Genomic DNA, 17,760 nt, shown 5'->3' on the forward strand with positions numbered 1-17,760 from the left:
GGTATAAAAATATTTAAGGCTAATATTCAGCAAGAGGTGAATACAAAGCTGGCTTAACAGCTTTTAAACTAGTTTTTAGTTAAACAATAAATTCATTTAATTGACCGGAATACATTTTAACCGATTCAATTCATATGCATATCTTTGAATACTGCGAAAAAAGAATAGTAAATACATATCTATATAAGAGCCGCGCCATGAGAAAACCAACATAGTGGCTTTGCGACCAGCATGGATCCAGACCAGCCTGCGCATTAGCGCAGTCTGGTCAGGATCCATGCTGTTCGCTAACAGTTTCTCTAATTCTAGTAGGCTTTGAAAGCGACCAGCATGGATCCTGACCAGACTTCGCGGATGCACAGGCTTTCACTGCATTATGGTCAACCCCATGAGACCAAGGGAAGTCTCGCAAAAAGTGAAAACCTAGATATCTCGATAAAATATGTTATAAGTTGTTAATTTTACATAGAAAATAGTAGCGGAGGCATTTAATGCATTCATACCTCTTAGAAGATTGCGCAAGGCTTGATAAGCGCATTGGGGCATTATGGACTGGCTAACAGCAATTTGCACTAGAAAGTGAAATCTAACGCCGTAAAATTAGTAGATTAGTCTAAATCCTCCTAGTTTGAAAGCCAACAATATTATATATGGAAGGTATTGATAGACCTCTCCAGCAAGCTGTTTACCGTCAACTCTTAGAATGAAGAGACGTGGTGTCGCCAAATGTAAAGTTTGGCTGTTTACTGCATTTATAGTATTTTATTATACATTTAGAAAAAATACTTCATTTTATGTGTATTGAAAAATGATTTATCAAACGGATTTCTCCCGCCATGCCAGCGATGTATGCCTCCGTTCTTATCAGATCGCATTTGTAACATTTGTCACAAATGCGATCGCACATGTAACAGGTGTAACAAATGAGATCGCATATTTAACAGGTGTAACAAATGAGATCGCATATTTAACAGGTGTAACAAATGAGATCGCATATGTAAAAGTAATCAAGCACTTATGTAACAATTTTTGAGACGAATGTGATCGATGCCGATGTTTGATGTGACATCTGATCACATTTGAAACATGGCATTTTCGGTCGTAAAAATGAACAAAAAAGTGCATTTTTACCTGTGAAACACATTTGTAACCTGTTTTAGGTCAATTGTACGAATTGACAAGTAAGCTATTGTGATCACCCTTTATATGTCGTCCGGCTGTCCGTCCGTTCACATTTGTCTGTGAATACGATAGAGACAACATTTATTATTTGATTTTGACAAAACTTGCACAGATATCAAGTGTATGATATCTCGTTTCTTTCGAAAAGCAGCCTTATCACCTTATTCGCCTTGGAGTGCAAAGCTAGTGCAGTAAATGCTTTGCTTTTTTGTATTTTAGTTCATTTTTTGATAATCTGAATTCCGACCTTCGAGCTAGATCAAAATTCAATTCCAGACTTGGAATTTCGATCTTCGAGCTGGCTCGAAGTTCAAAGCGAGCACAAAGTTGATATTTGATGTTGAATTTCAATCTGCGAGCCGGCTTGAAATTTAAATCTGGCTAGTTAATTTCGATTTTCGATCTTCGATGTCAGTGTCGACTGCTCGGCACTAAATAAATCATTGTTTACTTTCCGTTTTTATTGGTTACGGTTTGGTTTCATTAAATGACGAATAACTGTTGATACGTGTATTATGTTTGTTGTTCGATATCTATTGTACATACCCAGCTGGTCTGTAATTGTCAAGTATTCTGGGTCCACAGACTGACATGTTTAATTACGGTCAATTAAGTTCGAACTATGTTCAAGTTTCAAGTATGGAGATTTTGCTCCATGTAAAGTCGTTAAGAGTTTTACAATGAATGATTTATAACTCGTTATTTTCTCAAAATACGGGATCGAACATAGCTTGAATAGCAATATCATTATTTCAGCCAGCTAGTCACAGGAACATATGTAATATAAAGCCAAGTCTGAAATTAGCAAGATCAGTTCTTCCTCAGCACTGCTATGACTATGGGAGGTAGTATATATGTTCACTTATATAATTATTTTCGTCCATTTGAAACGAAAAGAGGGGAAATAAATCTCGTCTGGTGGTACTTGTGTTCAAATTTCTCAAAACGAAACAACCATTAGCTATTGCAGGAACTTGAAACGGCATTTTTTTTTCTCAGACTCGTTCCTCATTTACAAGGAAAGTTTAGGCTGCTAGGCTGCCAGGCTGCTAACTTCACGCTGCTTAATCTTTCTTCCTTTCCACGTGCCCTTCCTCAACAGCATCGTGTTTTCTTCTACCCTACCGTGATCAATGTACATGATTCATAAAATATGAAATTCATTATTTTTGTTTTAATGGCTACTGGTGCGTTTTTACATAATAAGAATCAAAGTACGCGAAGAACACTTGTACAGTTGAGTTCTACCTACAATGAACATTTTACGCAGCCAAGAAAGTCACAGGATAGTCGCGATTTTCTCGCACAACACGTGCAGTTAAATATTTTTAATTTTGTATAATACACAGCGCGCCGATTTCCTACACAAGAAAATGTATTATTTCCTTGTATATATTTCGTAGTACAGAAGGGAAACATGTATGATATAAAAGTTTCGTGCTAAAGTCCGTGAAAGATTTATGCAAAAAAATTCTGATGTCGTGCAGAAAAATAAAAGTGACAGAGAAGTGGGAAACGGAAATTTCACAGCTGTACTGAAACCTTACATTAAAATTGAACAATATATCTCAAAACACAGAAACTTTTAGAAAACGAACAACATTTTTTTAAAATAACCTATATGTTACAGACATTTTGAACATTCTGTCCCGCAGAATTGGATACTTAAACTATTCTTGAAAGAGTTGTCCCCCTTTAAAAAGGAACGCAATTTGTAAAAAAATAAAAGTAAACGAAATTCAAGCTAGTTATGTAATGTGTAAGCTTTGGTACATTGTTGCAAGTGCACTAAGACGGAGACATGTAACAGCTTTTTAAAAATGGTGAGTATTTTAAAGGAGTTGAACTGTCCAGAAATGTGCCCTCTTCATACAGTCCCTTATCGGAATATACACGTGACCGGAAAAGAAGAAAAATCCGGAGGACACGTATGGTGGCATATTTCTGCCATGAGATAGCTAGGTAGCTATCGCGATACTTCAAAAAATTATCTTGATAAAGCGAAGTTTTCTGAAAAGATTTTCCCAATAGTGGAAGGTTTCCTGGAAATGTTATTGCGATAATTTACATTATTTTCTCGAAACCTTTTGTGTTAGTGCCCACAACTGCCATTTACTAGCTAGATAAGCTTTCGCGATACTTTCAGAAATTATCTTGATATTTCGAACTTTTCTGAAAAGTTTATGTTAATAGCCTAAAGTTTCCCGGAAAAAGAAAACATATCGAGAAAAAAAATTATTGTGATAATGTTTTCAGAACAATGCACAACTTTGCTGGAAAGTTAAAAATATTATCCAGATAGTTACCGAGCATCTGGTGGCAGTTCCTAACATTAACGCGAAATTTTGCGCTAAAACAGTTGCAGGAAATAGTAAAATTATTTAGAAAATATTATGTATTGCTGAAATGTATTCACAAAAAAAGCAGACATTTCCTGGAAAGTTTACAAATTATCGTGTTAGCTACCTAGCTATCTCGTGGCAGAAAAATGCCACCATGGATACGAGCTCATTGAACAATGCTGTCATTGACTTTTACCATGTGGTCATTGCACTCTTAAAGGCCACACTGTGACATATTTTGATGCACGAATATTAATGAATCGTTGCTGAAGGAAGGAAAACATTTAACTTCGCGTTAAAAGGGTTTTTGCTGACACACTCTGTCGGAACAAGTTTGTTCACCTTTCAATACACAACATATAAACAAAACTACTGCCTTCTTGACTTCTTGTCTTCTTGCCTTCTTGTCTTCTCGTCTTCTTGCCTTCTTGCCTTTTTGCTTTCTTGTCTTCTCGCCTTTTGTCTTCCTTCCTTCTTGTCTTCTTGCCTTTTTGTCTTCTTGCCTTCTTGCCTTTTTGTCTTCTTGCCTTTTTGCCTTCTTGCCTCTTTACTTTCTTGTCTTCTTGCCTTTTTGTCTTCTTGCCTTTTTGCCTTCTTGCCTTCTTGTCTTCTTGCCTTTTTGCCTTCTTGTCTTCTTGCCTTCTTGTTTTCTTGTCTTCTTGCCGTCTTGCCGTCTTGCCTTTTTGTCTTCTTGCCTTCTTGCCTTTTTGTCTTCTTGCATTTTTGCCTTCTTGTCTTCTTGCCTTCTGGTCTTCTTGCCTTCTTATCTTCTTGTTTTCTTGCCTTCTTGTCTTCTTGGCAACAGAACGATACTATAATCCACTTTACCAGAATGCTTTAGGATGAACATTTGTTTGATGTCTTATTTACAATATCTTCTCTGCTAGAATCATTAGAGGCAGATCCACAACTTACTAGTCAGTTTAAAGGGCAAAACATACAAAAAATGATTAAAACATTGCACGTTCAGGAATGACTTTCCATCACCTTAACTTTGCATGTTCGCGTGGAGCTAGGGATGGAGTAAACTATATTTAAGAACCTGTGAATGGAATATTGAGACTTGCAAGCAATTAACGAACTACCACTTACGTTGTATCATTATTAAATGAGATCATTAAGTCATTAACTTAAAACCATACATATTAGAAATTGACAATATTATCAATAAAAATGTTATATATTCCTCTGTGAGATTATCAGACGTATTCCACTCTTCTGTGGCATGAATTCTGTCCAAAAAAAAATGAAAATGAAATGTGTTTTGGTCATGATACTGGAAAAACTCGAGACCACGTGCAAATAACTGATTGCGCATGCGCCATTCGTTTCTATAAGTGCTTTTAAGAGTAAGGTTTTAAAAATGAGTATTTCGGAAACGTAATAACTAAAACTACTAATCATTTGCTACTTTTCTTTCAGACAATGACGAAAGCAGATATTCTAAAGACAGCCAGATTACTACGCTAACTCCGTGTGATAATGCGCATTCAATAATTTACAGAGTGTGGTGCTGCCGTACTACTTTTGTTAATTGTTATGTTCTTTCTGACAGAACATTAGCTACTGTGTATTATGCCATCGCATACTGGGAGCAACCACACTTGGACAAAAGCCATAGGTGAGTAATTATCATATATTACTAAATCACTCGCCCGGACTATAGCATCTTTGTCGTGGTAAAAATATGATAAAACATGGTTCAGCTATATGTTGTTTCTCAAATATTATCTGATTTTATTCAAAATTAATATGCCTTTAAAAGCTTTAATGAGCACTGTATGTCATATTCTTAAAGTCGTTCACTTTTTGGTAGTCTTCTTCGCCAACATGGAGAATAATACATTTAGAGTTTTAGGTTGCGGAACCCGTTAGAATAATCGGGCAATATTTTATATCTTTGTATGCGATTTCGGATTTCCTCTGTTATTTTTTCAGTAAGTATTTTGAATACACTGTAACAGAAATTATGAAACCTCATAAAATGTAAACGCCAGTACTGTTGCAAAAATGTAGTAGACAAATTATTGGTTGAAATGAAATACGTTTATAAACTGATACCCACTTTACTTTTCTCCCTTTTTGTTAATAACGGCACATCTATAAAATTGTAGGTCATACAACAGCTAACTATAGATCACGTCTGTTGCTCAGTTGAAGAGGACGGACAAATCTGATTTGATTTTTCTTTAACTTTGAAGGCGTAACTGCTTTCTAAAATTCATTATTAATATGAGATGAATAATTATTGTAATTTGGATATCTCGCTTTTTTTGAAATGTAATATATAGTGTTTGGCATCTGAAAAGGAATACATACTAGTCTTTATTATGTATTTTTAACACTGTTATTCTGTGCAAACTTGATCTGAATATTGGCATATGCTTTTTCAACAAAAATGCGCTCTTGAAAGCGCTAAGTCTGTTTAACATAATTGCGACGTGTGCTTTTTACCTATTTATGCTGTATGGAAATGCTTTATCATTTTTACTGGTGTTCTAGGATGGTTAGATAGTGCAGCCACAAGTTTCGATGAAGCTTACGTTGCCAACATCACAAATAGTGATCCCAGCATAAAGACGTATTGCATCACAGCATTTTACGTTTACGTTGCTGACGTCAATAGGCTTAGGGAACGTGTCACCAAATAACTACGCCGAGAAAATACTCTCCATATTTGCTGTTCTGTTTGGTTGTAAGTAGCATTAAAATTTTGATTTATCTTTAATAGATTTACCAAGATAAACGAACAAATCCGGAAATATACAAATCTAGCTACAACTATTGAACAGTATCCGTAAATGTAGATTAATCTTTGAATAGCACCAATAATTGAGAAACAAATATAAAAAAAAACACACACACACAAAAACTTGGAACGTAGCCTTACTGTTGAATAAGACTAGGAATGTAGCCAACAGGCCATAGTTCTTTGACTTTTCTGAACCATTTGCTTTAAAATTCTAGAGTTACATTGGTATGAGTCCATTTTTTGGGCTTGTATCCATTTTTTTCGTAAATATTTACATCGGATAGTCCACACACGTTCTGATCATTTCGGAACATACTTTTTCATTGCAATTAGAGTTGGTGCAGATTGTGCCGTAGACGAGCCTACGGATATGCGGTATGTTTTTTTAAGATGATTTGAATTATTTTCTACAGTTCTTATTATTTTCAGTCTAAACTGTAACATGTCAAAATGAATAGATAGCATCATGATCGTTTTCTAATTTGCGGAGTAAAAACTAAAAATATTTGAAAAGAGTTGATATGTTTGTCTAAATATATTTTATAGGGCTGCGGAGTACTGCAATCTTCGACGGTAACGTCTCTTTTAAAATGATGCGGATGTATCAGCGGACAGATGACTACCAAGAAAAAAAACAAAAACTTTCATCATCTTCCGAAGAATCCTGCACACTGATTGCAAGAGACCTTCCAACACATCTGGCTGTACACTAATGGAACATGGTATAGTACATAGTATACACAGTTTCTATGAGCCGAGTTTGTTTAGTTTTACAATCGGCAATTTCCGTGTGTTTCCGTAATTCTCCGTGTGTGATTTCGGCATCCTTCTGTCATGATGGGAAATTCCTTTCTATAACGCTGCAATTGTATACTGAACGTAAATCAATGAATGTCATTTTCTATCATTCATCAAGTAGTTTTCTTTTAAGAAATTCAATTGCGTTTAAAATTACGTATTTGACTTGATATAAATCGAATTTTGGTTTCTTATTTCATTGATCGAAGTTCTTATCGATATGTTTTCAAATTGGTAATACAAGAAAAGAATTTTAAAAAATGCTAGCACTACCTTTATTCTTCCGTACCTCCACTTAGTATGCTCGTTTTTATAGCATGGGAAAATTTGTAAAATAATATTGGATTTCTGATTTTCGAAGTTATTATTACATTTTTGATGGGACTCAGATTCTTGTTTACTTACTCTAAAACGCTCAAAGATCGCTCTCCGTTGACCCGAACAATAATTTGTACCCACTCCAACACCTACTCCCATTCGGACAACCTCGCCCTGGAAAAATGACCTGGGCTCGCCTCTGTCACCAATCTTCCGATAGCCAGTTGGATTGCTTCCTCGCAAGAAGAGTTCTACATCCTAAACGAGGGTCTGCGTCGGTGAGGGGTTAGTGATTCGAAGTCAGATACCTTAATTATAACGACTTGACTAAGGAGGCCAGTCCGAATTGCAGCTGTTCTCAAAAATACTAGATACTAGTAATGAAAACCTGAATTATGTATGTACAGTGTAGTTAATGTGAAAGCGTTTCCTTTCATCTCCTTGAAATTATATTTAAGGTAGTGTTTACTTCTATGCCAAGCAGATTTTTTTTTCTAATTCTGACGAAAATTTATGTGTTATGTGTGTATCGAAGGAATTCCTGGGTGATGCATTTCCAGGAGAAAGTATCGCACACGGTGATTCTTCTTCTGGAAATGCATCAGCCACGCTGAGCCAAATCATGTCGTCTGACGGAACTACATTTATGAGCAACGATCAACACACAGCGTTAACGCAAAGACTTACGTCACTTTCTGAGACAGCAATGCTTGCCACTGCCAGCTCTAACACTGTGAACAATGAAAATATGTATGTTAAAGAAACTCTTACCTTGACAAATTCATTTTCTGCTGAACATAAAAATCCAAAAGACCCGTGTAATTCCAGGACAAATGAATCAGACAGCACACTTTTAAGCACATCATTGACTAATAATAGTCAATTGAATACACACAATGTACTAGTAAAGCAGGCAGGTGTTGCACATGTTTCCCGTGCAAACAACCGTAGTATACGGAGATCAGTCTCGGCAAGTCCATATCGCAGTGCATCACACAGTAAAGATAGGAATTCCCCAGTCGCTATAAATAGAACTAAGGAAAAACCAACTTCCGCTGATCAAGCGGTTAATAAATAGGACGTCTCGGAGAAGGTTCAGTTGCAATGTGCCTTATTCACACCCTGGTACCGGCGCTCCCAAGTACAGGTGGCACTCACACATACAGCGCTCGATAAGCGATTTTGGAGGAGCGGTGGTGTAAGTATTTCTTATTGTATCTCCGGTAATTCAAAACTTTTCTTAAAATGAAAGATATCTGCGCCCTGATGAATAATTGGTGACTATGTTTTGTGAGTGTCACAACATTCCATCTTGAAATAAACAAAATACGACGAGGTAAACGTGAACGTTTGACTAAAAAATGTCAAATGTCAAAAAACACGTAAAATACTCAATAAATACTCCAAATGTATTCATTTTTGATACAGTATCGTATAGTCATGTCTTCCTACAATAACCAGTTCAAATTTCAAGACTTAATTTGTTATATTTAAAGAATGACTCGTGTTTAAAGATGGTATGGGGTTTCAAAACGGCACTCACATGGCACAGGTGTTAATTTTTTGGGCGCTCAACAAGTACAGCTAGAGAAAAGTCTTCAGAAATGTAGACCTTGTTGTTGTTTACTCTCAATGTTGTGTCTGTTTAATCATAAATCTTTATACCGTTAAAAAACTGACTCTAGAAGTCGACCTTTTTATGTTAAAACTTACGGCGACAATATTTTAACATCGTTTTTTATGAAAAAGCTTGTTGAAAACTGATAAATGCTGAAATTTGATATGTCCTAGGATGTCGTTGAAAAATAAAAAACGTGCTTCAAAACATTCTCAGTGGGATCAGTGGACGGTAAGGTTTGCAAGAAGATATGTGTGTGCTTGCGTGCGTTTGTGCGTGCGTATGCGTTTGGTTAAACGCCGTTACTAAACAATATTTCAGGTCAATCTCAACGTTTTTGAGTACCAGTATAATGCTATGAGCATCCGTATGAAATATATATATAGAGAGAGAGCCAAATCGATACTTTTTGTTGGGTTGTGGAATAAATGTTTGATTATAGAGTTAGTAAAACTCATTTATAACGGACTGACAAGTTTTCTATTCTTTTCTTTATTTTAATTTTAACAACTTACCATACACCTACATTGAATGTATAATAAATGTTGAACTTCTTACGAACAATATTTTACTTGTATTATTAGATTTAAGATGCAGTAAACACTCATAACAGAGAAATGGAAGATTTTTACGGTGGCTGATTTATACCATTTCATCAGTTCGCCACGCGACCCCGTCGAGCGAAAACACGAGAATTAAAAAAAGTTAAACGCGGAGTGTTTAGCGAGCAAAAATTCGAAGCAGAGCGAAAACACGATTATGGGGATGGGGGGCTGGGGTGCTGGGGTGCTGGCGTTGAGTGAGATTCAAGATGTAAAGCGGTTGGGTGCCCGGGTGCCCACCAATGTTATGCCTTTCAAACCTCAACTCCTTGCTCGGAGCCCGCTGATCAGCCAGTTTTCGCTCGACTCCCCCCAACGATTTACATATTAAATCTAAACTTTTGTCTGCGATTCTCCATAGAGAAAATACTAGGAATAAGAAAGGGCGGGAGCGTGGATTGAAAACATGATAATTAGTGGGGGCGCTGAGCGAAAAGTCGATATTTACGTTATAAATCGGCGCCCAAAATTAGCGGAAAGACGGAATGGCATATATCAGCCATAAAAGAATTTTGTTAAAATGTCTATTAGGTTCAAAAGACTCTCATATTTTAATATCTTATTAATTCAAAGAATTTATCAATTAATGAGTTCTTGTTTGGCTCTCTCATGAATTGATGTGGGTCATTCCGATTTAATAGCAGACATGAGACGTGATGACTAGTTACATTAACTACTGTTTAATCCAACATCAGACTGTTCTTGGTGGTGTTATCTCTACCACACGTAACTAACCAGTCCGATTCATTTCTTTTCCGTTGTAGTTGCCTTAGAGCTGACGATTTCTCCACATTTCTGAAGACCTTTCTCTAGCTGTACTTGGTGAGCGTCAAAAAAATACACACCTGTGCCATGTGAGTGCCGTTTTGAAACCCCTTACCATCTTTAAACACGAGTAATTCTTTAAATATAACAAATTAAGTCTTGGAATTGGAACTGGTTATTGTAGGAAGATAAGATTATACGATACTGTATCAAAAATGAATACATTTGGTGTATTTACTGAGTATTTTATGTGTTTTTTTGACATTTGACATTTTTGAGTCAAACGTTCAGGTTTAACTCGCCGTAGTTTGTTTATTTCAAGATGAAATGTTGTGACACTCACAGAACATAGTCATCAATTATTCACCAGGGCGCAGATATCTTTCATTTTACAAAATTTTTTGAATTACCGGAGATACAATAAGAAATACTTACACCACCGCTCCTCCAAAATCGCTTATCGAGCGCTGTATGTGTGAGTGCCACCTGTACTTGGGAGCGCCGGTACCAGGGTGTGTTATTGAACGTTCAAGGACTAGTTACAAAAAGGTCAAATAAGTTAAAATCTGACTTTTTGAATAATGTTTTTAAAAGAAATAGTGTAGTTATGTTTACTGAAACTTGGGCTGATGATTTTTCCGATTTACATGTAGAAGGATTTGAATATTTCGTGTTAAATAGGACATGTATTAAAAGTACAAGTAAACGTAATTCCGGAGGAATTATTATTTACATTAAAAACAGTCTTGTATCTGATAACACATTATTTTTTACTAGCCAAGATGATATCATTTGGATCAGAATCTCTGCTGAGAAACTAAACATTGAAAAAGATTTCTTTTTAGGATTGTGTTATGTTCTGCCCGATGATAGTAGCAGACAAACTGTGGTTGAAAATTGTATATTTGATAGAATGATAGATTCAGTTATACATGTAGAGAATAGCTGTAATGATTGTTATATGTCTTTATTTGGTGATTACAATTCACGCACTTCTACTCTTCCTGATTATGTTTCACATGATACTAGTATTCATATGACTATGCTACCCGAGGAATATATTAGTGATGTTGAAATTTCACGTACATCACAAGACCGGGGTCATGTAAATAATAATGGTCTACTCCTGTTAGATTTTTGCAAGCAAACCGGTCTGAGAATTTTGAATGGCAGAGTAGGTAAAGACTCGAATTTAGGTAAATACACGTTTGTAAATAATCGGGGCTGTAGCGTGATTGATTACGTATTATGTAGACCAGGAATGTTTGATATGATTGATCATTTTGAAGTTGATGATCCAAATATTTTATCAGATCACTGCCTTGTATCATGTTGTTTTAGGTTTGATAGATTAGTAACGGTACACAATGATATGACACAAGATATAGAGTCAGACTACGTTAAGTCCAAGTATGTATGGAAAAATGAATTAAAAATGCAATTTATTGACAGATTGAGTGCAAATGAAGTGTCACAAAGTTTAGATGTCTTATCAAATGATATTTTGTCATGTTGTACTCATTCTGAAATGGACAGCTGTTTGAGTAGTTTTGAAACTATAATAAGTAATGTTGCAGCGCCGATTTTTGAGAAAAAAATTAATGTAAGAAATGTAGACAATACTATTTCTTTTGACAGCAATAAGTCCTGGTTTAATGACGATTGTCACGAAAAGAAATATAATTTTCTTCACTCACTGAATAAATTTCGTGATAATCCAACAAATGTAAATAGAGTAAATATGGTTACATCAAGGAAGGAATATAAGGCATGTGTCAGAAAATGTCGGTACATTTATGATAAGGAAAATACTACAAAACTTTTGAATGCTAGATTTAAAAATGCAAAATTATATTGGTCTATGTTAAAAGAATCAGCAGGTATTAAACAGTCGAATATACAAATGTCAACTTTTGAACAATACTTTAAAGTTGTAAACAATCCAAACGATAGGTTTTATAATCCTGACGAAGATATTTTATTTTTTAATAATAGATATCAGAATGATGAGTTTAAAGTCATGTTTGATGAGCTTAATGAAATGATTTCCATTAATGAAATACACTTAGCAATAAAGCAACTTAAAAATAATAGATCAGGAGGTCCTGATTTAATGTTAAATGAGTTTTTCGTGTTTGGTAAAGATGCACTTGTACCAGTTTTATTTGTATTATTCAATAAGATTTTTGAAATGAAATATTTTCCAGAAAAATGGACTGAAGGATATGTTATACCTTTGCATAAAAAAGGCAGTATAAATAATGTCGATAATTATCGAGGCATTACTTTGCTTAGTTGTTTAGGAAAACTGTTTACACGTATATTAAATAACAGGCTTAAAGGTTGGGCGGAAAAGTATAATGTTTATGTAGAAGCCCAAGCCGGTTTTTAGGCCAAATATGAGCACTACTGACAATGTTTTTGTATTAAATGGTTTGATAAATCATGTCTTAAATCAAGGGAAGCAACTTTTTTACCCTTTTTGTGGATTTTAGCAAGGCTTTTGATTACGTTGTAAGAGATAATCTTTGGTATAAAATGATAAAATTAGGTATACGTGGTAAAATGTTAGACATTATTATATCTATGTATGAATCTGTAAAGTCAAGAGTAAAGTATTTAAATCAACTTAGCGAAGAATATACATGTATGCTCGGGTAAGACAAGGGGAGTGTTTATCTCCCTTTCTTTTTTCATTATTCGTAAATGATATAGAAGACGTTTTTATACAAAGTGGAACAAAGGGCATTGACGTTAATATGTTTAAAGTTTTCTTGCTATTATATGCAGATGATATTGTTGTATTTGCTAATTCAGCTGAAGAACTGCAGCAATGTATCGATGTTTTAAGTGATTATTGTAAGACTTGGAGAATGAAAGTTAACACCTCTAAGACAAAAGTTATGATTTTTAGAAAAGGTGGTACATTACCAAGAAATATTGAATTCTTTTACGATGGTGAGCCAATTGAAATAGTAAATAAATTTTCCTATTTAGGAATTGTTTTTACGTGTGGTGGATCACTTAGTACAACTCAGAATACATTGTCAGGCCAAGCACAAAAAGCAATTTTTAGATTAAATAAATATTTATACAAGTTTACATATATTTCTCCTAAGCACAAACTAGATTTATTTGATAAATTGGTGACACCTATCTTAAATTATTGTAGTGAAGTATGTGGTTTTGCAAATGATATGTCCATCGAACGAGTACATCTTCAATTTTGTAAGAAATTGTTAGGTGTCAAGAAAACGACACAAAATGATTTTATTTATGGTGAAATCGGTAGAACAAACTATAAATGTATCCATTATTACAATGTTATTAAGTATTGGATAAAAATTCTACATGCAAAAGAAAACAAATATGTATATCGAGTTTATAATATGCTAAAACATGATTATGAAGATAACCCGAATCGGGTAAACTGGTGCTCTTCAGTAAGAAATTTGTTATGTACATTAGGTTTTTATGATGCTTGGCTCCAACAAAATGTTGGTAATGTTGATCTATTTTTACATGTAGTGAAACAAAGAATAACAGATCAGTTTGTTCAAAACTGGAACAGTAGAATTAATGGCTCGAGTAGAGCTTTATTCTATAGGAACATTGCATCTTTTCAATTTCAGCCATATTTAGATTATTTCACTGTAAGCAAATTCTGCCAGTCATTAGCTAGATTAAGGGTATCGTCACATAGATTGAATATTGAATCTGGTAGATGGGCAAGACCAATTCGTATACCAGTAAATGAAAGGAAATGTATTTGTTGTAATATACTTGAAGATGAGTATCACTTTATAATTGAATGTCCATTATATGTTGATTTAAGGAAACAATTTATTAGTTCAAGATACTGGAAACGACCGAATATGATAAAGTTTATTGAACTTATAAAAAACCGAAAATAAATCAGTCATAAGAAAATTAGGTTCTTTTATACACAATGCTTTTGCCATAAGAAATGACTATTTGTTTAGATAAGAATCCAAGGTACTAAAATCATCATTTACTTTTATCATTACTTCGATTTGAAGTTTATCAGTGTAGTTAAGCCAATATATTAAATATAACACAAAATAAACAAATTTTGAAAATGTTAATGTTTCAATCAATATAATATTTCCAAAATGTTAACCTTTTATTCGTTTTTGGGAAAAGGTTAACACTAATTGGAATATTTTATACAGTAAAGTTATAATCATCTGGACCTTTCTTTTTGCTTTCGTGAAAGGTTTACGGTGATCTTGTTTTTGAGGTATGATTAATTATGTATATGTATATGTATATATTTCTCTAGGTATGACATTGTTTATGAACATGGCAGAATGTTTCTTGTAGTATGGTTACATATAATTATGTGTCTATGTAGATACCACTTTTGTTATTTGAATTGCATATTTAGCAAAATTACATGTAACCTTCTCCGGCTATTTAGAACATTTGTCATTAAGTTTCAATATTATTTGTTAATATCACTGTTCGTCATATTACTACCATGCAATGTTTTTCCTCATGGGCTTCTTAGCCTAATGGAATGAAATATAATAAACTTGTATCAAACTTGTATCAAACTTGTGTAATTATAAATGCGTTTAACTAATATGTTAGAGACATAATTATTATGTTGTAGGTTTTACAGAGTTTCTCGGAGTGCCTTAAAGCAAATATATAACTTCATTTGAACAAAGGCCTGCTGAATAAGTGCCCAGCGTTCCAGAAGGCATTTACAGGTATTTCAGTATATTTTAGCAGAGATTGCAATATGTGTATTGATATTAATTACAAAAGCACTAAAGAAAAAGACAAGAATGCTTCATCTTAATTAAAGAAATTTTCTTCAACTGGATGGTACTTTTATAAAAAATATAGCGTTATTTCTTTGTGTTAGCTGTAACATCACACCGACAAGTGTATAGGTCATATGGCGACTTTCCGGCTCGAAGGAATATCCCAGGTACCCACTCCAAGCATTATTTTGTGCATGAGTGGACAACTTAATAGAACCTCGCACATTCACAAAGTCCACTAAATGTTTTCCTCACATGAAAGAATTCTACTCCACAACGAGGTTTAGAACCTATATCGGCAAGAGGGAAGTGAAGACAGAGACCGTAGCCACTCGGGCATGTAGGCCCGTCCTAGCATTTATAAAACTCTGATCGTGTGGCGAGATATTCGAATTGCTGTCAATAGCAAATGTGACTTTCAAACAGAATAGAAGCACGAAACTCTTTATTTGTTTATCTCAAAAACTGATAAGGTTTTCACACAAAATATCATACATGTAATTCTTACAGAAACTGAACAAAAAAAAGCTTTTTTCGCCATTTTCTGTTTGAAAAGAAAAAGCAATATTTGATTTGCTATAAATTGCTATTAATGAAGACTTTTCCTCTTAACATATGAACAGCTTAGCTTTTATATTTCTTAACTTTTAAATATGAAATGAAATGCCACTTAGAACATTTTTTTCAGGATATCTTCGTGTCTTATCTATGCAGTACGCCCCCTGGTGACACATTGCTACATCCGGGTGATATACTGACAGCTCTCTATCTGCATGCGGTTCATTGGAGATTGTTACAGTAACATATTTGGTACAGCGATATGAGGTAAGTTTTAATGCTTATGGTGTGGATTAAATTAACCGTGGGTATTTCATGTAAAGTTAAATTATTAACTCTGTATTAAATCCGTTCCGTTTTGAAATTAAATTAATTACACCAGACATGTTCGGTTACAATCCTCAGTACACACACATCTTATAGATCTTATAGTCAGATATTCCACGGACAATTGCTTTTAAAAATAACATCTAGTCGGTAGCCCGCCTAATAGCTAGCTGACGAACACATGATTTTGAAGACCTAATGATATTATTCTCATCAGATATTATTTTTGAGAAATGCTTTTATTCATGGATACCACTTTTCCTTTTTGTGTTCACTGTTGATAACGCCACAACGGCATAATTATAGGTCATGCGGCAACTTATTAAAGAAGAAGTCTATTGCTCAGTTTCAGATGGCTTCACTTGTTTGTTTTTTTTTAAATCAAATATTTATATGAAATAAATTATAATTTGGATATCTCGCTTTATGAATGTCAGATATGCTTTATAAAATATCTTTAACATTTTTATTCTGTTTAAAAAATATCTGAATACTGGCAAATGTTTTTCAGTATGAATGTTGCTACAAAACGTGCACTGTTGAAGGCACTTAATGTTTTAAACGTAATCGTGACGCCTGATTTGTATATATTCATGTTTTTGTATGGAAAGATTTTATCGTATTTCTGGTATTCTAGGATGGTTAGATACTGCAGCCACGAGAATCATTGAAACTTACGTTGCCAACGTTACAGATAGTGGACCCAGCATAATGACGTATTCCATCACAGCGTTATATTTTACGTTTACGTCACTGATGTCAACAGGATTCGGAAACGTGTCACCAAATACCAATGGAATTGACATGGCGGTTTATTTGTATAGACTTTCTATGAATCAAGTAGTGTACCGGTGATGACATTCGGGGGATTTCCGTGAGATAACGTAATTCTCCGTGTGTGATATCGGAATCCTTCTGTCATGATAGGTAATTACAGTGAGGATGCACACCCGGATATATTAGCATTTGAAAGAATTCAGATCAGTGTAGATCTTCAGACATTTTCAAACTTAATAATGTCTTCTGATATGCTATACAGATGTAACTTAAATACGTTCTGTTAGTATGTTGTCTCGTTATTTAGAAGATGCTGTGTTGACATGCAGTATATTTTGTGAAAATGTTCCTCATGTCAAACTAAAGTCTTCTTTCATCAAGGGACAATACCCTGTATTTACCATTGATAAGACAAATTAGATATGCGAGTTTCTCCCCTTATCTACCCGTAAGGTAACATAACGTATCTTATCACCAATCATTCTGATTCATCAGATGTTCGACATGGTACCCGAGACGAACCTGGGAACCATGGTAGAGCTCTGGTATGCGAGAATGATCACCAATAAACAGTATTGTCATTATCATCTATAAAAGAATAGGAAGGACGAAATGGGAGTCCGTATATTTAATACAAGAATTTTATTGGATAAAGTATTTTCATGATCACCCCAAATATGAACAGAATCAATAACCAACCTCATGAAAACATAGCTATGATGTAAATATAGTCATGAATTAAAATCATAAAAGTCATTTTCAGCAGTGATATGTGAATGCAATTTTAATTGAAAACATTCAAATTGTGAATTAAAGATATCCAGATAAGATAATTTCGATTCATCAACAGCTTTTAAAACTCGATTTGTAACATCCAGTTGCTACAATAACATTTTGCTTCTAGGCTTTCTTTCGGTGCGGAGATACC

The 17,760-nt window shown here is 34.4% G+C and overlaps 1 protein-coding gene and 2 long non-coding RNA genes across 3 annotated transcripts; 2 read left to right on the top strand and 1 right to left on the bottom strand.

The window, feature by feature from the left end:
• Positions 1-3,893: 3,893 nt before the first annotated feature.
• LOC128549817 (uncharacterized) lies at positions 3,894-4,417 on the bottom strand. The gene is made up of 2 exons (XM_053527479.1): positions 4,395-4,417; positions 3,894-4,359 (listed from the first exon to the last, which is right to left on the bottom strand). Exons 1-2 carry the CDS (start codon positions 4,415-4,417, stop codon positions 3,894-3,896), a joined length of 489 nt encoding a protein of 162 aa, XP_053383454.1.
• Positions 4,418-4,419: 2 nt separating this feature from the next.
• On the top strand, positions 4,420-6,990 carry LOC128549229 (uncharacterized). Its single transcript, XR_008367526.1, has 3 exons — positions 4,420-5,145; positions 6,027-6,219; positions 6,823-6,990. It is a non-coding gene; the product is annotated as an uncharacterized LOC128549229 (long non-coding RNA).
• Positions 6,991-15,008: 8,018 nt separating this feature from the next.
• Positions 15,009-16,916, top strand: LOC128549441 (uncharacterized). Its single transcript, XR_008367635.1, has 3 exons — positions 15,009-15,113; positions 15,859-15,995; positions 16,693-16,916. It is a non-coding gene; the product is annotated as an uncharacterized LOC128549441 (long non-coding RNA).
• Positions 16,917-17,760: the final 844 nt, after the last annotated feature.

This window comes from Mercenaria mercenaria, chromosome 16, assembly GCF_021730395.1.
Source record: "Mercenaria mercenaria strain notata chromosome 16, MADL_Memer_1, whole genome shotgun sequence".
Lineage (NCBI taxonomy): Eukaryota > Metazoa > Mollusca > Bivalvia > Venerida > Veneridae > Mercenaria > Mercenaria mercenaria.